This window comes from Tachysurus fulvidraco, chromosome 9, assembly GCF_022655615.1.
Source record: "Tachysurus fulvidraco isolate hzauxx_2018 chromosome 9, HZAU_PFXX_2.0, whole genome shotgun sequence".
NCBI lineage: Eukaryota > Metazoa > Chordata > Actinopteri > Siluriformes > Bagridae > Tachysurus > Tachysurus fulvidraco.
The window spans coordinates 6,907,395-6,929,665 of NC_062526.1; the positions used below are offsets into that span (position 1 = coordinate 6,907,395).

The 22,271-nt window shown below is 39.9% G+C and overlaps 1 protein-coding gene across 1 annotated transcript; it reads right to left on the reverse strand.

Annotated features, from left to right (window-relative positions):
- Positions 1 to 633: 633 nt before the first annotated feature.
- On the reverse strand, positions 634 to 20,425 carry ndufs4 (NADH:ubiquinone oxidoreductase subunit S4). The gene is made up of 5 exons (XM_027162826.1): positions 20,273 to 20,425; positions 16,960 to 17,035; positions 1,910 to 2,082; positions 1,028 to 1,101; positions 634 to 846 (listed from the first exon to the last, which is right to left on the reverse strand). Exons 1-5 carry the CDS (start codon positions 20,347 to 20,349, stop codon positions 743 to 745), a joined length of 504 nt encoding a protein of 167 aa, XP_027018627.1. The 5' UTR covers positions 20,350 to 20,425; the 3' UTR covers positions 634 to 742.
- Between the last annotated feature and the right edge of the window lie 1,846 nt (positions 20,426 to 22,271).

Consider the following 22,271-nt stretch of genomic DNA (forward strand, 5'->3'; position numbering starts at 1 on the left):
TGAAATCAGTGATTTGCAGTAAATAGTAAACTTTACAGCTCATGTCCCCAGTTCCCCCACCCCATTCCATGTCCTCATGGGTTTCCTCTGGGTTCTCTGGTTTCCTCCCAACTTCCTAAAATAAAGCAGTTGTATTGACTACAGGAAATTGCTCTTTGGTGCATGTGTTTGTCTGTGTGTCTGTGCTTCCTCGTCATTGACCAGCATCTATTCCAATGTCCAAAATAAACCAGTTACAGAAGCTGAATAAGGAAAAGAACGTTTGAAAAAGAAATTTTGCTTAAATGAATTATTAAATCACTCAATAAATAAAAAGAAATTAAAGATATATAAATAAACAAAAATATGTCTTTAAAATAAACCACGTCTTTAGGATCAACATGTAATGTGTACTTGATATATTTTCCACTTTTGCTAGGTTTCTGGTCGAGCGAACACTGTGTATAATGTTTAAACAATGTTCAAGCAAAGTGTTGTAAATCTCTGCAATTATTTGGAATCACAGTACTCACATTAGCATGTTTCAGTTTTGTTCATGTCAAAATGTTATGTTCCTATTTTGTTTAATAAGTACCTTGTAAAGATGGGAAAAGAAAACTTACTGAATAAATTTGACTAAATATGTCCAAAAAATCAGGATTACTGCGGTAGGCTTTATTAGATTTCTGTAAATGTACATTTTACAATATTTATCATGGAAACACGGAGCTCATGAACAGATCTAAACAATCTGACTGATCGTCTATTTGGCGGATCTTCTGGTCCTTTTGTCCCAAGAGAAGTTTGCGCCGTATGACTTCACTCTCGGTTTGGACGTTCTCTTCTCCGTTATATCATAACTCCATCCTGTAGAAACAGACAGAACAGTGGTAGAGTGACGTATAATTTACATTATAAACACTCGTTAATGTCTGACTTGAGAGCCCGGAGTGTAGATGAAAGCAAATCTGCAGTTACACATATAAACAACACATTTCTTCTTTCTGTGATGGTAAAAGTGACGATGGAGGGAAAATGGATGACGTACCATTCTTCTCAGCAAAAGCGATCGCGTCCTCCTTAGTACTGAATGTAAGGGTCATGTTAGACAGTGGGTCAGCCCTGAAAAACAATCAAATCAACTGTTCGAGATTAAAATCTAATGGATTAAAAAACACTCACAAATGCTCTCACAAACATGACCACAAAAAAAAAAGAGAGAGAATAAGACAGACACAATTTACAAGTGTAAAAGCTTGCAAACATGATACCTCGAATTTATGCTTGGGCATTTGGAATAAATACAAATTCAAATGTTTAGCATGATACAGCACCACTGGAACAGAGAGGGTTAGGGGCCATGCTCAGGGGCCCAACAGTGTCAGCCTGGCAGTGCTGGGGCTTGAAACCCTGATCCTCTGATCAACAACCCAGAGCTTGTATCACTTGAGCAACAACTCACAACAAAGAGCAAAAACATTTTTTCATTGGAGAGCTGGAGGGAGGCGGCCTCTATCGCATCTAACCCTAATAATAAGATGGCAATAACATGCAGCTGGTGGAGTTATTAATACTAAAAACTGAAAAAACATAAAACGCTGTTGTGAGAATATGAAAACGTTTGGTCTTGGTTTTAACGGCAAAGCATGGACGTACAGATTATCATAGAATATTTATCTCTATTAATACATTTACTATTTTTACTTGCACTGTTTGAACATGGTGGTAAGGTTTACTACTGAACACAACATGTTTTTCTCCTCCCAATTTATTCTATCATAAGGGTGTACGAACCCTTACACTCACAACTGTATGCACAAGTATAAAAGTAGAACGAATTACATAAAATGCCTTAAAAAAAGGCATCATTTTTATCTCTAAATAAACCCAGGACTAAACTTGTGAAGCATGAAACCGGATGTGGACGTACGTCGATGCCCAGCCCATGAGAGGATTCTCCCAGCGCTCACGCGTATCAAAATCCATCTTCCACTTCTTGGTGTTCTGGACGCCGGACTGCATGGCATTTCGAGTGGGCACAAAGATGCGCACTTTCCGTGTCTTGATGTGCTCCTCTGGAACCCCAGTTATTGTTGTGATGTCCTGAATAAAATAAAACACAGAGAGACACAGAAAGAGAGAGAGACACACACACACACACACACACACACACACACACACGCACGCACACACAGAGAGAGACAGAAATTGAGAGACACACACAGAGACAGACACACAGAGACACACACAGACAGACAGAGAGAAAGACACACAGAGAGACACAGACAGAGAGACACACACAGACAGACAGACAGACAGACAGATAGAGACACAGAGCGACACAGAGAGAGAGACAGAGAGACATATAGAGAGAGAGCGACACAGAGAGAGACAGAGAGAGCGAGACAGAGAGACAGACACACAGAGAGAGAGAGCGACGCAGAGAGACAGACAGACAGACACACACACACACAGAGACACACAGAGAGAGAGACAGAGTCACAGAGAGACACAGAGAGAAAGTCACACAGAGAGAGAGACAGAAAGACAGACACAGAGAGACAGAGAGCGACACAGACAGAGAGAGAGAGAAAGACACACAGAAAGAGAGACAGACACAGAGAGAGAGAGCGACACAGAGAGACACACAGAGAGAGAGAGAGAAAGACACACAGAGAGAGACAGAGAGACAGACACAGAGAGACATACAGAGAGAAAGACACACAGAGAGAGAGAGACATACACAGAGAGACATACAGAGAGAGAGAAAGACACAGAGAGAGAGAGAGACAGACACAGAGAGACATACAGAGAGAGAAAGACACACACAGAGAGAGACAGACACAGAGAGACATACAGAGAGAGAGAAAGACACAGAGAGAGAGACAGACACAGAGACATACAGAGAGAGAGAGAGCGACACAGAGAGAGAGAGACAGACAGACAGACACATACAGAGAGAGAGAGAGAGAGAGAGAGAGAGAGAGAGAGAGAGAGAGATCATTTATGTTCAGACACATTTTTAAAAGGTAAACAGGATTAGGAAAATATCCCATACTACATGTTTGGTGAAATGTAATTTTGAGCTCATGGTAGGCAGCCAAAAAGTGCAGGAAAAAAGTAGCGTACAAAAAGTGCAGGAAAAAAGTAGCGTATTAAAGAGCTTGGCAGCCTCACACACTTACACCTAAAGGGCATAAAAGCCCAAATATTTCCTTTTGAATGTAGACGCGTACTTTGTCTAGACAAGCTAATTTCACACACTTGAAATGCTGCGAGACGGCCTATTGTGATTTTTTTTTTTTCACCAGAGGGCTTCAATCACAGGCCAGAAACCTGCGTTTGAAGGTGTGAGGAGTGACGAGAGAACACTTCCTCCAAGAGAAAACAGCTCCTACATTCTGATAATAAACAAATGAGATTATTGATAAAACTATTTCTTAAATATTTCCTTCAATAACAACCTAATATATTTTTACTGAATACAGGGGGGATTTTAAAAATCCCTTATTTTGCTGGAGTCAGTATTAAAGATAAACTCCATTCATTCGGTCATGATGAACAGAACTGTGAGATTTTGAGAAATTTGTCAGCACGCTTTCGCACACGCTTTCACAGGCTCTCGCACATGTACGCACAGGCTCACGCACGCACAGGCCCTCGCACAGGCCCACACGCAGGCTCTCGCGCAGGCTCTCGCGCAGGCTCTCGCGCAGGCTCTCGCGCAGGCTCTCGCGCAGGCTCACGCGCACGCACGCACAGGCTCTCGCACAGGCACGCACAGGCTCTGGCACAGACACGCACAGGCTCTGGCACAGGCACGCACAGGCTCTGGCACAGACACGCACAGGCTCTCGCATAGGCTCTCGCACAGGCTCTCGCACAGACACACACAGGCTCTCGCATAGGCTCTCGCACAGGCACGCCAGGCTCTCGCACAGGCACGCCAGGCTCTCGCACAGGCACGCCAGGCTCTCGCACAGGCACGCCAGGCTCTAGCACAGGCACGCCAGGCTCTCGCACAGGCACGCCAGGCTCTCGCACAGGCACGCCAGGCTCTCGCACAGGCACGCCAGGCTCTCGCACAGGCACGCCAGGCTCTCGCACAGGCACGCCAGGCTCTCGCACAGGCACGCCAGGCTCTAGCACAGGCACGCCAGGCTCTCGCACAGGCACGCCAGGCTCTCGCACAGGCACGCCAGGCTCTCGCACAGGCACGCCAGGCTCTCGCACAGGCACACTCACATGCACGCACACTCATGCGCATGCACGGTAGCCACCCATGGTTACACGCCTCAGAAGCAGATCTCCTTTCAGTTCTCCTTCACACGTTTCAATGGCCATTACAACTTCAAAGAATAAACTTTTGATCAGCAGCTGTCATCTCACTAGCGATTCACTGTAAAAGCGACTCTTTGGCCTGAACCGGGGACAAAGACATGCTCACAAATTGGTGTGTAGTGAGTTTTCGTATAACATTTACACAGACTGAATAACAGATGGCAAAATGCATTAGCGTAAGACCTGCTTCATACAGACACGAGGGTGAGACTGATCAGCAATGCTACATCATGTCACCTTCTAGCTTACCGTCTATACGTCATTTTAACAATGAAGGCGTTTTTACTGTTATCTTTCTGCCTTTAGTCAATTGGGTTTATGATGATGATGATTATTATTATTATTATTATTATTATTATTATTATTATTATTATTATTATTATTATAGCAAAAAAAGGCATCAACTGAATTGCTCAATCAACATATTTCAAACCAACAGCAAACCTAGAAAAAGATCAAACTTGGGGGAAAAAGAGACAATTTAAGAAGGATCAGTTTAGAGTGCATTCTTGTGAAGATGCTAAATACGTCCAAAACCTTATTAACCTGTAATAAGTTACACTGACCTTCAACAGAAAGACAAAACTAAAAGCTGAAACCTGTCTACATACTACTCCATAACCTGTTATGAAGTCTGTGTGGATCTACAGAATTGACATCAGACTCTAAACATTTCAACGTCTATGGAATTAACAGGACAGGCTACAGGAAGCGTTTGTATTTACATAAAGTGTTAAGGAGAAGAGGAAAGTACAGAACAAGACTGCCATTCTTAATGCTCAAATTTGGGCTCAGATGAAGGGGCACATTGAAAAACACACTTCGCTGCCTCTGCAATGTACAAAAAAAGTGTAGTCTAGACGTTTATGCCTGCATACATTAAGGCAACAAAAACTAGGAGGGTGATCCTCGCAACAGACGAGAGCACAATGGCCAGTGCACAAAGCAGGAGACGGTGGCTTAAATATGGTGCTTCTTGGAAAGAAAAAAAGCGGACCAAAAAAAAAAATAATTCGGTGTGCAAAAAAAAAAAAAGAAAAAGAAAAAAAAGGAAGGACAAAGGGGGGGAAACGCTGCACGTTTCTCCAGCCATGTACAGGAAGCAAAATGAGAACTATGAAGTTTGACACTATTCACGGGGCCCTACAATCCCTGGTATGCAGACAGAATGCCAGGCTTAAGAGCGGGGGAGGAAAGCTGGCAAAACTGTTCGTCACATAAAAGCGTGTCTATATTTCTGACACCTCTGCGAATAAAGCGCATGGGAGCCCTTTCACACCGAGAACCAGGGGCAAACCGGTCAGCAGAAGGGTGAAGAGACAAACTCGTCAGCTAGCTCGACTGTAAACGAGAGGACAACTTGCTGAAAAATAATAGTAATATAAACAAAAATAAAACATCTTAAGTCCGGTAGAGCGCAGGTCTACTGTATGATTGACACTATGAGCAAAGATGCTCTATAAAAAGGATGTACAAGAATTAGAGTTAATTATGGTCATCCTTGAAGGGTACAGATACTTAATACTTCTCATTTAAATGACCGAATCGGAACAACAGTTACAAGATTAGTACATTAGAAATTCTGCTCCAGGTTCTGCTCGATCCAGTGAAACATGTTGCCTCGGGACTGTGGTCCACCAGCTGAACCGCTGTTCTAAAGTACTGATAAACTTTTAGGAGAGAAAGCATTCCTAGTTCTGTTAGTGCCATTTACATCTACAACATTTGGCAGATGCCCTTATCCAGAGCGACTTACATTTTTATCTCATATTATACAACCGAGCAACTGAGAGTTAAGGTCCTTGCTCTAGATCGCAGCAAGTGGCAGCTTGGTGAATCTGGGATTCAAACAAACCTCAATCTTCTGATCATCAGCCCAACACCTTACCCACTGAGCTGCCACATCCCATGGCAAAACAATCCCGTGGCTTATAATAGTACACCGGAATAACACGACGTGCCCTATTATATCTAGGAGCAATTCAGCTTCCTAGTAAACTGAAGGACAAGGAAAATTTTAAACTAACAGCAGCCATGGAAAAAAATATCCATCTTTGAAGATGCTCAATACATTCTCATTTCAGTCCACAATTTTTTTTTCCAAATTAAAGCCTCTACTGCGGCTGTTTGTTTCTCAGAAAGTTGAGCCGCTGAAGGTCGTGGAGTAGTGGACAGAAACGTCTGTGTAACACGCCACGCTAATGTGCTTTCTTTCTGAGAATTGTGAAGTCAGTCAACTGTTTCTGACCCGGTGTTCAAGCTGCGTCTCAGAGGACAATGACACACGTGTAGGAGATATTTAAGTGCTGTTGATCCTCTTCCTCCATACATGAGATGAACAGAGGAGGGAGAGACAGACAGAAAGATAGACAGAGAGACAGACAAAGGGAAAGAGAAACAGAAAGGGAGAGAGCGAGACGTAGAGAGACAGAGACAGGCAGACAGAGAGAGACAGACAAAGGGAGAGAGACGGAAAGCAAGGAAGACAGAGTGTTATCCCACATCCTGAGTGCTTTCCAGTGATGATGCTCATTACATACACACTTCAGTCCATTCTAATTAAAGCCTTTACTCTGTGTTTGTTACACTTCAGCTGCTCAGTAAGATGCGATGTTGAAGGTCATGGAGTGGTGAACGGAAACACACGTCTAACACGTCGCGCTAATGTGCTTCGTTTCTGAGAAATGTGAAGTCAGTCAGCTGTTTGTTTTTAATCTGCTGCACAGGCTGGGTCACGGGGCAGCGGGACACACTTGGAGGATAGCATTAGTCAGCCTCTTCCTCATACATATTCCTGAGATTGTACTAGTGTTACTAAGACAGACAGAGGGGAGAGAAAGGGAGAGAGATAAATCTCTTTTACCTAGAAATGATCACAGAGACTTTTGGCTCCTAGTTTTGAAAGACTGTGACATGGTTATGATGCATATGATCTGCAGAACTTTTCTCCTGCTCCAATTGGGAGGTTAGAAATTTGTTTCGAAAGCACAGAATTATGAAGAGAAAAAGAAAAAGGAAGAAAAAAAAAAGTCATGCTGACTGCTCATTAAGTTTAAGAGCTTCCAGGAGAAGTTTAAGAGCTTCCATCAAATTTCTCTTTCTCCTTGCCACATTTTAAACATGAAGTTACTGAAGTTGGACGTTGCACTAGTGTTCAGACAAAATCGAACTCTTAAATAAGTAAGTCATAAATAGTGCTCTTAAAAATGCCTGGTACTCTGCCTCTCATCAAAAAGGTATTTGGTGCAGCATGTGTTTTGCAGTTCAGAAGAGCTTTGTATTTAGGACATGCTCGGTTGCTGTGGGAATCTCCCTGCGGAGGAGCTTCAGTCGTCCCCGACACTCGGGTAAAAGGCTCCCTTGTGCACGAAGTTAGTGAAGTACAGTTTATACAGCTGCCTTTGAGACAAGTGCTCTGAAGCACCACACACGCAGCAGAAGCAGCAGCACGACTGTACACCGTTGATGGCAATCGCAGGCCCGCGTGCGCTGCCCAGGGAATCGGACTTGTAAAGCAGCGCATGTGGCGGCGACCCGAGGCAAACTTCTGAGCCAGGCTCTTGAGTCCAAAACAATATATGAAAACATAGATAGTAAGTCATTCCCATCAGATACAGGTGGAAACTTTCATGCCTTTCCCAGGTGTAATTTAATCAGCATCGAGATGAATGATTTCACAGAACTTGGATGTAGAATACACCCCACTGGCATTCCCACACACACACACACACACACGCACGCACGCACATGCATGCACGCAGTCACGCACATTCAAAAACACACAGAAATGCGAATACACATACTGTACATACGCTCACAAACATACATAGGCACACAATCTCAGAAGTATCTCAGAAGTTACACTCAACCGTGAACAGGAAGTCAATCTGGGAAACAAAAATAATTCATTTGAATAACACTTAATTGTTAGCCCCAAAAAACATAAGCCGTACATTGGACATTTACCAAAAGACTCCTAATGAGGAGTGAATAAATGATCAGAAACTCACTGAGCTTGGCACATACGTGAAACTCTTCTGTGTGGTTTGTAAACATTTGCTTTATCGCATGCCAGACTGTGGAAATAATACCTGGCTATTACATGAGCACTTGCCCTTGTTCATCACCTGGGGGGGATCATTTCCTGTTATTAATCTAGGGGTGCGTCCTCATCCAAAAAAGTGCAAACGAGTCTTTTAAAAAAAAGCTGTGCTCATTTAACCAGAGTAAATATGCCTGAGGCCTGCGTTCGTGTCTTAGATTCACTGAAATCTCGGAAATCACGTTGAGAGCAGGTTTATTAATAATGCCGACAGACAGAAGAAAAAAAAGAAAGAAATTAAAAAATGGATACATGAGGAGAAACACAAAATCAAACACGAAGCAAGGCGTTAACAATCCCACACATTGTGTTCACCCTTGAAAAGTGAGCTTTCAGCACCCATGCAATCAGGATGTTATTGGATGGGGATTGACCTCTCTGAGACATGTCGACAGATTTCATCGCTAGGCCATATATTGTTAAGTCAACGAGCCTTAGACTTCCAGAAAGGAAGCAAAACCGCGACCCTTAACCTCAGCAGCCGAGTCGTGTCTGTGTCGACTGTTGCGCAACGCGTCCCGGTTGGCCATCTTTGAAGTGAGAGGACTGTGCTAATAACAGATCGGACATACGGGGTCACTAATAGAAACAAACAACATGTACTACTTGTGTGAGTGAAAGGAGGGTGCAGTTGGCACTGAGGGTCAAATCTATTCTCACGTTACACTGAGCAGTCTGGGTGGGGCAGACTGTGTGACTGTGTGTGTGTGTGGGAAGAGGCATTTCCGCATGCTATTAGCCACATGCCACCTGTTTGTTTGGAGGCAACTTCCATGGAAAAAGCTTGGCGTGTCTTGTTGAAACAGAGCTCGTTTTTAAGTGTCACTCTCAAGCCATCTGGCTTGTTTGCACTTTTGAGAACAGAAAGCATTCACTGCGACATTATGTGGCAAAATGGTACCATATGTGTGCGTCAATATTTAGCAAAGAGCATGAAAATGACCTCACACGCCAGGAGCATCACAGCTTTCAGAGGAAGGTGATAATGACGGATATGCGAAGACGGAATAGTCAGTTACAGGCATGCTCACCGGATACAAGGTTTATTAAAAAAAAACCCAAAAAAAACACCACAACAACAAAAACACTGATTTCAAACGGCATAGAAAGCTTAGTTCAGTAGATGACCAGCAAAACTGAATTGGGGTGTAAAAGTATTTTCTTCAGAAAACTGAATGTTTGCATGTAGGCTTTGAGCATGCACACTTTCCAGACATATGAGAGCAGAAGAAGAATTCTAAAGTGTGTGTTTATTTATTTGTGCCTGAGCAAAGTGGATCTGGGCAAAATATGATCAATTTCAGTGCCTGTGTGTGTGTGGTGTGTGTGGTGTGTGTGTGTGTGTGTGGTGTGTGTTGTGTGTGTTTAAAAAAAACGAAAGCTGAAACATGGAAACACAAATCCCTTACAACAGCCCAAAACCTTTTGAATGAAATCATCTCTACTTTTCCAGTTAGGAAATTTCAGCTCAACCACAAATAAAAAATGAAATGTAAAGAGACATAAAAATGGAGAATTTGATGATACTGAAAACAAAAAGAAGTCATGTCCCATATCAGTGATATTTAGTATTCAACCATGATTTAATATTTGACCATGTTTACTGCTTTTGTACAGAAGATTTTCCTAATGTCTAATCTCTTCTACTGAAGCATGCGTTCAGACGACACTCGGATGGATTCGATCTAAAACGGATCATCGGGTTTTGCTTGTGGAGTCCAAAGTAAGCAACTGAAATATTCCAACGATTCTACTTTTCTCTCCAATTTGTGTCATTTGCAAATAAATAAATAAATAAATAAATAAATAAATAAAAATTTTCGCCACGGCTGAAGTAAGTTTTGTTCCTCTGGCCAAACAAAGGCGACACGCACTGAAGGGTGCTTTAATGGTTACTGTCTCTTGAGTGCTAAGTAAATGAAATACTATTTAGGGGCTAATACACAAAGCCTCTTGTAAGGTCCTCTTCAAAAGAGCCATATCCTTTGACCTAGTTGTCCAGCCTTGAAATTTCCGCGCGAGCACCTGGTAGGAGGAACGATTTAGACAAAACAGACACTTGAGATGTGTGTGTGGGGAAGGGAGGACAGGTCAGTGTGGTCTGCTTTACAGGCTGTATTTTCTCTCCATTTCTGACAGAATTCTTACAAGCTGAAGCCATTAAATCCAAAGATATCTCTGCAAAACGTAATTGTCTCGTTTGTGCTAATATTAGATTTCCATAAACCTTCAGTGACTCAAGACTAAATCTACAGCAGCAGATTTCATGTCTGGAATATTAGGTGTTTATCCATAGTTACCCAGAAAATAGGTTCAACAGCCAGACGAAGACTTCCTGTTGACATAAAAACCGAGTTCTCCTTCGATGTGAAGCGGTGTTTAAACACAGTTATGCAATGAGGCATTCTGATTTAAACTGCTAGTCGCTGCTTCGCCGAGTCAAGCCCTGCAAGGTCTCCGAAAAGCACAAGGCAACAATGAAACCTACATTGAGTTAATTAACAAACTTTGTCTGGGGGACTGGTGCAAACACAGAGCCGGTCACCAAAGGGGAATTGTTCAGTTAATGAGACAAGCAGACAGGACAACCACTGCATCCCAATCAGATGGCTGGCACAAACCAGCTTCCTTGTTTGTCTCAATAAGAAATACATGCTCATTTTTGTTGACTGCTGATTTCAAGCTGCGTTTAAAACTTGGCAGAGAGTCTGTCTGTCCATGATCCAGTATAACTGCAGCTTTAACGCAGATTAATTAAAATGAAGAATCTGAAGCTCATTTAGGTGGTCAGTCAGTTCATAACCTGTGTGGCCTCGCTTGGGGCTCACAAGGAAGTGGTGGTTCAGGGGGTTGGGGTTCTCTTTAATGATCAGATCCTTAAACCTCTTTGTTCCAGTGATACTCTAAATACAAATAAATCAATAAGTAAAAAAATACATAAATAATAAATTCATTTAAAAAAATAAAAAGATTTTGAAACTCCTGGTAGAATAAAAGATTAACTCTTATTTCCAAGCTTTCGATTTATTTACACGACATCAGTTTAAATTTGTGAGCCGGTTTATAACCACGACTTAGCACGTCAGCTCTATATAGTTCCGATATACAGTGATTATAGACATTTAATCATCACAATATAACATCAAGTCAATTAAACTTCAGGAATATTAATCTGTCCAGTTAGGAACCAGAAGGGACTGTGAATCAGGTCCACGTGCTTTGGTCCAAAAACAAGACAACCCCAAAAAAAGGGAAAGGACGACTGCACTCTCCGTATCCTTCCTGTCTATTTTGTCTCTAGTTTTGTTAGAATCCTTGTCACTACTTGCAGCATTAAGCAATAACTACAAACCAAGCAGGTTGCACAGGTAGTCCATCTCCTCCAGGATGGCACATCCGTTCACGTCCTCGCAATGAGGTTTGGGGTGTTTTGCAATACATGGAAGAAATACCAGGCGACGAGCAGTTACACAAGGACGGGACAACAACCCAGCAGCAGGACCAGTGTCTGCTCCTTTGTGCAAGGAAAAACAAAAGCCCTACAAAATGACCTCCAGCAGGCTACTTGTTTTAGACCAAACTCTCACAAACAAAATCCATGACGATTGCATAGGGGCCTGACATCCTCTAGTGGGACTTGTGCTCACAGGCCAGCACCATGCAGCTTGATTGGCATTTGCCAGAGAACACCAGAATTGCCAGGCTCACCAGTGGCGCCCTGATCTCTTCAAGGATGAGAGCAAGCTCACACCGAGCACATGTGACAGAAGTAAAGGAACCTGGAGATGCCACAGGGAAGATTATTCTGCCTGGAAAATTATCCAGCATGACTGGTTTGGCAGTGGATCAGTAATGATCCAGGGAGGAATATCCTTGGAGGGTCACATTGACATTGCTAGCCAACAGGACCCTTACTGCTGTTAGGTACAGGGATGAAATCCTCAGAGCCATTATCAGACCGTATGCTGCTGAAAAGGGCCATAGGTTCCTCCTGATGGATGCCTATCCTCAAGTGACTAGAAAGTTTCTGGATGATGAAGGCACTGATGCCACTGACTGGCCCTCAACATCGGGGTTATGTCTCTGAGCATCCAAAGCCACCATGTAGCACCAAAGACTGTCCGGGAGCTAACTGATGCCTTGATCCAGGTCTAGGAGGAGATCCCCAGGATGTTTTTCATCATCTCATCAGGAGCATGCCTAGATGTTATAAAAATTTCATACAGGGACATGTGGTGATGAAATTCAATGTTGCAAGTTATGTTAAGCTGTAATTTTGACATTTTACTTTGATTTTCAGTGTGATCTTGAATCCAGCCCAACCCAATTTTGGTTCCCATTGTGAGATCATTTTGTTCTTAACAAATGTATACAAGTAGAATTTTAGCTTGAATAGGTCATTCATCAAGATCCAATATGGGATTTAAGCGTTTCCTGGCTTTTTTTGAGCGGGCGAATTACAATCTCGATCTAGATACAGATAAGTTTAGTCAAGTCAAATAGCTTTTATTGTCATTTTAACCATATATAGCTGTTGCAGTACACAGTGAAATGAGAAAACGTTTCTCCAGGACCACGGTGCTACATAAAAGTGAAGTTAGCTAGAAGAGACACATTAAAGTATTTAAAAATGCTGATGCAGACAAAGCAATCACAGGTTACATTTTCAGCAAAAGAACATTAAGAAAGTTACTAGGAAGTGACTAACTGCGCTGTGGACGTAGGAACAGCCTGAGTGGTCCTCTACACTTATACTCCTCTAAAGCTACAAACATTTCTCTAAACAGTCTAGCAATGTGTACCTCAAACCCCTGCATATATTTTTTTTTTATTTTCTGAAAGCATGCAGCAATTTGTCACTTAGTCAAAAGTCATATGCCATTTTTCCCCCAGCACTTATCTACTTTCTCAGACTGAAAGTATGTGACGAAACTTGCTTTGGGATGTTAGGTGGATATTGTTAACTAATCAGACATTCCGTGTAAAGCTGCATATCGGTGGCCAGCCATGCGGTTTGTCTCACAGCTCAGCATGCTTAATCAAACAGTAATTATGAACAAAAGCAAGCCAGGGCAGGCACCAGAGCGAGAGAGTGCCAGGTCTCAGCCACAATCACGCAGGTCTTTAATTGCCATCATTTGATATGCCACACGTTTCGAACTGCTCAGAAAGTGTTCCAGATGCAAGCACTTTTACATGAACGCAGGACATTGGCTTTGCACGTTCTGTTCCGTTGTGAAATTCCACTTTCATATCTTTGGCCAGGCGAGGATATGGAGTCTAATTATCTTTCTTTGAAAAGGCTGCAGATAGCTGTTCAAGTTCTAAGATGTTGCCAGTGCTGTTTACAATCTCTTTGTCAGAGAGAGGCCACGGAAATACGTCTAAGGGAAACCGCCACGCTCCTTGATTCTGATTTGTCAAGTGTTGATTCAGTTTCTTTAAACTCTTTAATCAAAGCTCCGAGTGTTGAGTTTATGAAGCGTCCTAACGTTCCACTTTTTTTTCCGTTTGAATAAGTGCAACATCCAAGTGCCTGAAGTGCACTTCTTGTTGGAATGTTCAATGTTAACACACAACTAACACTATTTATACAAAAAGTACTGTAGAATAGTGTACATTAATGTGATTCTAGATGCACCTACAGATTTACATTAACACACTCATTCTACCATGTCAACATTTCTACAATAACTAAAAAGTACAATTGTTGATATGATCAAGTTTTTTTTTTTGTGAGGAGATATTAATCCAACATTTTAAGAAGTTTCCAGTGAATTACTCCACTTCATCATACCACACTAACGTTGGTTAGTTTCCAATAACAGCATGCACTGTGGTCTTTTATTATTTATGCAATACACTTTTAGTGCTTTGTGTAGTAATTTCTTACACACTGTAGACATAAAAAAAAAATACTATTTTTGAATAAAATGTTACAAATTTTCTAATTTCTTCCTTAATTTGTAGAAATTCTGGACAACAATCTTTTTGTGGCTATTGATGCTATGTTCATAAAAGCCTGGGCTAAGTTATATAAGTGATATGTGAAGTTTTGTGATGTGTTTGCCATTACCATATCATCCAGGCTTAAAGGCAGGGTCTCCGATTTTTTGAGAAATGCTTCAGAAAACTGAGTCGGGCCGAATAATAAAAAAATCAAAAACAAAATTCAAAACTAACGTGTAGCCAATGAGCAGAATGGGGCGGGCTTGTCAATATGGGCGGAGAGAGTGTTCAGTGCGCATGTGTGACATTAGCAGAAAGCGGTTTTAACATTGACATGGAGGATAAAAACAAAGAAAGAAAGCGAAGAAAGGCTTATGATAAGGCGAGAAGTAGGACCCGTGTTAATATAGGATCAGCTTTCCAGCTCTGGAGAGAACTGAAGGAGCAGGAAGTTGGTGCATATTCACAGATTGGAGTTTCCCGAGTCAATAACTCCTGAGCTAAACGCTGTTACTACACAAATAACACCTCTTTTCTATCGTAGTAATGTAGAGAGGCAGCTACAACCGCGTTTTGTGTAGTAACAGTGTTCAACTCAGGAGTTATGGACTCGGGAAATTTAACTTTACTTAAGACGCCGAGGCGCTTTTTTCCTTCTCAATAGGTGAGTAACGTTGGTTTTGCTTTGTTACACAGAACTAATATATGCCGTCCTTTGCATGATTCTGCTTGTGTCATTTTTGCTTGTTTGTTTATCTGCAATCGTATTGTTCTTCCCTTCAGCTATGATAAAAACACATTTCTTTCCATTATTTGCCTGGGTTGCGTATGTATGAGTGGGTGGAGCTATCAATACAGGAGTGGGCTTTCAAAAATCAGAGACCCTGCCTTTAAATCTTAGACAAAGTTCAACTAGCTCTACAAAAGGTTACAAGGCATCTAACAGAACTGTGTAAAACATACAGACTATTCCAACCCTTCACTGATACAGAGATCACAAAGTACAAATTCAAATACACACACTTTCTCTGTTTAATCAACTTTTTCATAGCTGGTCAATGATGTGTAACTCACTACACAATCCTTTTCATTCATGAGCTTGAGTAAATGACTTAGGCTGAAACATGATACTGTGATAGTAGAGTTGTAAACATGAAATGTAATGGTTCTGCATAAGTGGTGCCAAAGTTAATTGGGCAAACTATACAATTTAAATCATGTTACACAATTTCTTCCAGGAAGAGAGTTTATGCACAATTACATATTTCAGCCTAGAAACTGATGCATCATTGTAATGAGGTGATTTATTTTTTTTTTCAGGTTGCATTTTTCCACACATTACAGCCATGCCTGTCAAGTAACCTCAGCATGCATCGTGCACATGTCTGAAACCAATATTATTCACTCCACCTTATCCTAGCAGACGAGGCCGCTACTGTCTGTCTCGTCTGTTTTTTCCCCCCTGCTTTCTCTTTTCACTCCATTCTTTTAGCGAACCCATAATCGGCTTTAAATCGGAGCGGCCCCAAGCTTGAAGTGAGAGCCCTCATCCTGGCAGCTTCAGACACCAGAAGAGACACAATATACACCCACCCAAATACCCACTACAGGAGGGTTATTTTCCTTAGGCAAGTAATAAAGAAATTCTTTTTTTTTTTTTTTTTTAAGGACACATTCCTATGAATTAAAGGCTTTAAAATTACTTACTGTGTCCAGGTACACACTGAAAATTGTTTAAAAATGGTGTACCAAAGGGAAATTTGCAAAACTTAACCAAGTATTTATTTCAATAAAACTCTAGAAGATTTTGTTGTTGGATTTAATTTTACTTCAGTCTGAGTGCATGTTTATTTATTTAACCAACTTATCGAGGTTGGCTAAACATTAAAGAAAAGTAGTTTGTTTATCTTTAAACACGCAGTTATTTTGTCTAATACGAGACTCAGACATAAACAGTGACAAAAGGTTAGACAAATTCCATGGAGGAAAACTAATAATAATAACAATAATAATAATAATAACAATAATAATAATAATAATAATAATAATAATAATAATAGACATGACTATTAAATCAGGCAAGAACTTGCAGGTGTCTGGATAAAGGTGAAGCCAGGTACACTGTGCTTATTAAACCGCATGACCTCATGCCACTGGTCTGCTTTGTGAGTGAAGATCTGTCGCATTTGAACGTTTATTCAGCGCACGCTGATGTGCTAAGTGACCCAGGGAAAGGCAGGTCAAATTTTATTTAGTCAAAAATACTGATTGTGAACCAGGATCTAACTGATGTTGGGGAGCTGTTTTCTTCATTACCCTGTTTTTATATTAGCAGACATAAAATATAAGTTTCTATCCAAATTCATTTTGAGAATAGGTTTGATAAGAAAAAAAAATATAGGTGAATAAGTGAACAAAAACAATACGTTTTTGAGAATTCTCTTGAGACACGGTTGCTGCTTCTATCTACCGGGTCTTGTCTACACACATTTGTTTTAAATAAACTTGAGAGAAAATGAAACCCGAGCTGAATCAACTCTCCCCCGTCAAAAAATCATTAACACCAAACGCAGCATGTTCACTCTTACCAGTTTCTCATCCACTGTGATGAGCTGCGACTCTTGGCCTTGTTTCTGCGCCAGACATCCTGATGTGCTAACTGACCTGCAAGACAGGAAGTTTGAGGGGGGAAAATGAGACCGAAATGAAAAATAATCACTAAAGTAAACAAAGGCAACCACAATGCTGTGGCAGACTAGGGAGAGGGAAGCGCATGCTGAATCGCTCCTATTACTTCTGTCTGCTGGTTTTCTGGCACGCTCCCATTAGCCAGTTAGCAACAGACGGCACTTTATGTCAGCTCACCGACCCACGGTTACCACCGGAGAGTTTTGGAGCAAGAGTCTCCCGAGAACAGCAGCATGAAAAAAACGTGTGGTAGCCGGTTTGTCACGAACAGAAGCTAATGCCAGGAAAAGCCTCAGTGACCTTTCTCACATCTCTTCTGGCAGATAGAAAGCTTTTTGGCAGTGGAAACATGTAAGCTTCCATTATTGAGTTCAGAAAGGCAGCTATGTGGTCTTTAGATTGTAAATGTGAGTGAACTTTTGCCTTTTCATCCCACACACATACATTTTATATATACATTTTTCTCTCTTTTTACCTTTTATTGTTATTGTTAATGTTCTTTGAGTGTGGATACACGCATTTTCTCTTTCTGTCTCCCTCCAAGCGAGTGGTTGTGAGGGTGCTGGTTAAGCAAAGCAAAAAAATTTAGGTATAGAAGCAGAATATAATTAGTCCAAGTACTTTCTATAATAGTTTCTATAAATTCCCTGAAACTCTTAGATCTTTAATGTCTATCTGCTGCACTTACATCCATCAGCATCATTTTTTATTTAATATAATACTTTAACATAGAATACATTGTTAAGCATGCAAGCACAAGGCACTTTGCTAAAACATTAGTATTGTTCTTTCAGTGTCATTAACTAACAGCATCAGAGGAATGAAGAGTCAAAACACGAGACAAATACACAAGAGTGCAATTACACAATCTGCTACAGAATTATTGACATCTCGAACATTTTTACCCATCTTTACAAGAGTGTTAATATTTCTGGAGCTGACTGTAGCTACAATACATAGTTTACATGAGGTAGTCCAAAAAAGTATTCAAAATACTAAAAGTCAGTAAATATTTTTCATAACCTTAGCTCCAACCTGAACGACTTGTAAAGATACATGTTTACATGTTAACCTTTACAATTTGAAATCCTCAGCTTGACCCAAGATTAATTTTGAAACAACATTATGAGCTGATTTTTTTGTGACTTTATATTACCCACAATGCCATTTGATTGCCTGTTGACAGTGGAGCCACTGATATTCCACTTCTACCTAAAAATTTTGATGCAGGAATAAAGTTCTTTCCTTTTGTTTTTGGAAGCTAACGGCAAAAGAGATAATATGGTTTGAAATTTACTAAGTACGATAATCTAATAATAACTGCAACATCATGGTTCTCATAGACCGTTTAAAAAGCCACAATCTGGTGCTGAAACTTTATGGAAAAAATTCTTCTAAAAACTGTGTGCGCATATGTACACCAATTAGCCAAAATCACCTGCCTAATATTGTGTTGATCCCACTTGTGCCACTAAAAAGCTCTGACCTGTCTAAGCATGAACTCCACAAGACCTCTGAAAGTGTGCTGTGCTATCTGGCACCACATTTCAAGTTCTATAAATTGAGAGCTTGGGTCACCTTGGATAAGTCTTGTTTCTCCAGCATGTCCCACAGATGCTCCATTGGATCAAGATTTGGGAAATTTGAAAGCCAAACCAAAATCTTGTCATATTTGAGCAAAAGTTCTGCAATGTGGCAGGGGCATTATCCTACTGTAAGAGGCCACTGCCTTTAGGGAATACTGTTATCATGAAAGGGTGTAGAGATGTTTGGGTAAGTACACATGAATGCCATGGCACAAGGTTTTCTAGCAGAACTTTGGCCAAAAGCATTACACAGACTCTGCCTTCTTCCCAAAGTGCATCCTGGCACCCTATCTTCCCCAGGTGAGTGTCAGACACACCTACCCGGCTGTCCACATGGTGTAAAAGGAACATGATTCCTCAGACCAGGACACCTTTTTCCATTGTTCCATGGTCCAAATATGATGCTCACATCCCCATTGGGGGTGCTTATACTCGTCCACTTTTGATCAAGTCCTTTTGTTTTTTAGGAAACCTGACCCAGACAGTCTGGGTGTGGACAATGTCATTCAGCTTCTTGCTGATATTTCTTTTTTCCAACACATAAATTTTGAGAACTGAGTGTTAACTTGCTGCATAATGGCTGACAAATGCCACTGTGAAATATTATTCACTTTAGCTTTCAGTGGTTTTAATGTTAGGGCTGATTGTTGTGAATACATGCATAACCCAAAAGTTACAGCATGCTAGAAATGGCTGTCGACTGAGAAATCTTTCAAAGCTGTAGCAGATTACATAACCAAAGGGTTTTCAGTGCAGTCCACGTTCTTTCTCGGCCTGTTGTTTGGATCAGCGTTGCCAACATAGTGAACCACATTAGCAATTTAAAGAAAGGTAGTGACTAGTTAGTGACTTGACAAATGCAATGACAAAGCACTGGTCCCCACTGTTTCCAATGACCAATCATTGATCATTATTGTTTGTCCCAACCATCTACTTTTTAAATCATTTTAAACCTTAATGATATTTACAAGCAATACAATCAAGCCATTTCATCCACAAATGTTAACGTTGGTGTCTTTTTCTGAATGACTTACTACCTCTGGTCCATTTTTTGTAACCGATCTTTATAGAATTTAGATAATTGTACAATAATAAAATTGGACAATAACAACATTTAATAACAAATGGTGCCATGACAAAGAGATACATATAAGATAACTAACTGTTTATTTTTACTTCTATTCTAATAAGACTATTTTAATCAAAGTGCATTCAGAATTACAGTTACAGTTTAACGCAACAAAACAAAAGTAAGAAAGGTTCAATTAATATGCAAAAGAGGTTGTGACGTCATCAACCCGAGTGACCAATCACACTGTATACTGTGTGCTATTAAAGAAAAAAAAAGAAAAAACAAATAAAATAAAAAAAAGCTCGTATTTTTTTCGTTTGTTTCTGTTTCACCTGGAAATTACACGTTATTTCGTTATAGGTTGTATTTTCGATATGCGCTTTGTATTTGTTGTAACCTTTACAATGTTATGAAGGGCTATTTAGCTTGCTAGCTTGTTTAGCTAATCGATAGCCTGGTGTTTTGCTCAGTACTCTCATAAGATTTTTATTATATTATACAATATATATATGCATATATATATATTATACAACAATTCAACGCGCTGGTTATTACCTTAATGGTGTTCTTGCGACTGTATGGCGCAAACAAATTCGGCTAAGACCAGACAAGAGTGACATTGAAGTCGCCATGTTGACGGATCAGCCACTCTACGGCGTCGCACTGAGGCCAAACATCTTTCAAACGCGATTCTTTAACCCGAAATTAGCTAGGAGCCTTTCCAAAGACCATAAACAGAACCAAAACACACATTATCGTCCCAAATAACGTCATTATGTAGTCATTAGTGGTGTTTTTCATGATCAGACTTTTCACTTTTCATGTATTAATCAATTAAAACAGCATCAGACGAATCATTAGAGAAATAATGTGTGTCTGTTTTAAATGAATCTCTTTAAGTGACACTTTTACTTGCTCTACACACCAATGTCTGTTTATTAACTGTATCTCCAGTCATTAAATTACTTAAAGAGTGGTGTGTTAATTGAAAATCAGAGTTTTTATTAAGTCAGGAGGTGAAAATATTTGAATATTTTTTTTATATGTATTTTTTTAAATGTATTTATACTTAACAGTTTGAATGCTTGTACTCTTATTTTTATAACATTTCCAAAAAAATATCTTACATTTAATTCCTTACATTTGTTTATCTTCGAAGTATGAAAGATTACTCGGTCACCTAATGATTGTATGGAGGTCACATCAGTGCTGCACTTTTTTATGTACATTTTTAAGCATCCAATAAGGTACATCACTGTTTAAAAAAAAATCAAGAATTTTGACCATTCATGTTTCAATATACTGAAGTAAGCAAAGACTCATCTAAACTAATATGTCTAAATTAAAACACATCTAAACTAAAAAGTTCTACTAATTTGCTAAAGTGAATTGTCTACATTTAACTAATGAAGCTTGTACTGAGTTGCTAATCCAAAGTTAGTGTGTCACAAACAAAGCTTAAAAGAAAAAAAGGATCCGGTTATGACGAATATTTTATTATTGGTGACAATACTTATGTAATAGAGTCTGTAGGGTTTAGGTTAGGGTTGCACACTATGAAGAGCACCTCACATATTTTAAAAATGTGCGTTTAACTTTAATATACATACATATTTGTGAATGTAAAGATGTGCTGGCTTAAAAATGTATGTTTTAGGCCTGGAAAAAGTACTGTACATGCACACTTATTTACTTAAATTTTAGTAGCTGTTGTACTGTTCTAGTTGAATACAAATTAAAATGGTCTAAAAGTATTTAATAATAATTTTAAGACAACAAAATGATTTACCTTTACTTAGGTAAATCATTTTGTTGTGTTAAAATTATTATAAATATTCAATCATCCACAAGCCATTTGCATGACTCAGTATTTAGTACTTCTAAGTGTAACTAATGGGTAAATTGTCCATGAACAAAAATGACTGACTGCTTTTGACTGAATGGTTTAAATGTAGAGAATAAAAATAGTTTACATGCACTGGAGCAGGACTGATTGGAATGGCATTTGGGTTTATGAGAACAAATGTTTGAGTCATGATGTTTGAAATGTTTGTTAACAAGCACTTGGAAATTTTGAATGGAAATATAAGCAGTGGAAATGTGGGTTTTGTATTGGAAATGTAATTCAGAAAGTACATGTCACTTAAAATGAAATAAAAATGTATACTAGCAAAGTACAATAATGTAAAAGTTTTAGATCTCTTTGGTACAGACCAAATGGATTCCTAGAACCCCAGAGTGGTCTCTGTTCTCAGAGTGGTCTCTGTGATTTTTCGGGGGGTTTTCCCCAAACTTTGTTACATTGTTAGAGTGTTGGAAATCACAACCCATTATTTTCTAGGTTAGATATTGATTTTTTTTTTTTTTTTTTTTACTATTATTAGCCTGGTCACTTAAATTGAAGTTTCACTTAGACTTTAGCAACAATGAAATAGGTTCAATGTTATAATACTTATGAGATTGGCAGTGACATGTTCATTATTGATGGAAAGATAAATGGCTCCAATAAACTACAAGTGCACATTTAAACTAGATGTTGGCTTTGATGATGCAA

Excerpts from the sequence above, each read along its gene's own strand:
- ndufs4 (XM_027162826.1), bottom strand. The coding sequence starts at position 20,349 with ATGGCGACTTCAATGTCACTCTTGTCTGGTCTTAGCCGAATTTGTTTG. Across the intron at positions 1,102-1,909 it reads CTCATGGGCTGGGCATCGAC|GGCTGACCCACTGTCTAACA; the intron begins GTACGTCCACAT and ends ATTGTTTTTCAG. Across the intron at positions 847-1,027 it reads CGCTTTTGCTGAGAAGAATG|GATGGAGTTATGATATAACG; the intron begins GTACGTCATCCA and ends CTGTTTCTACAG.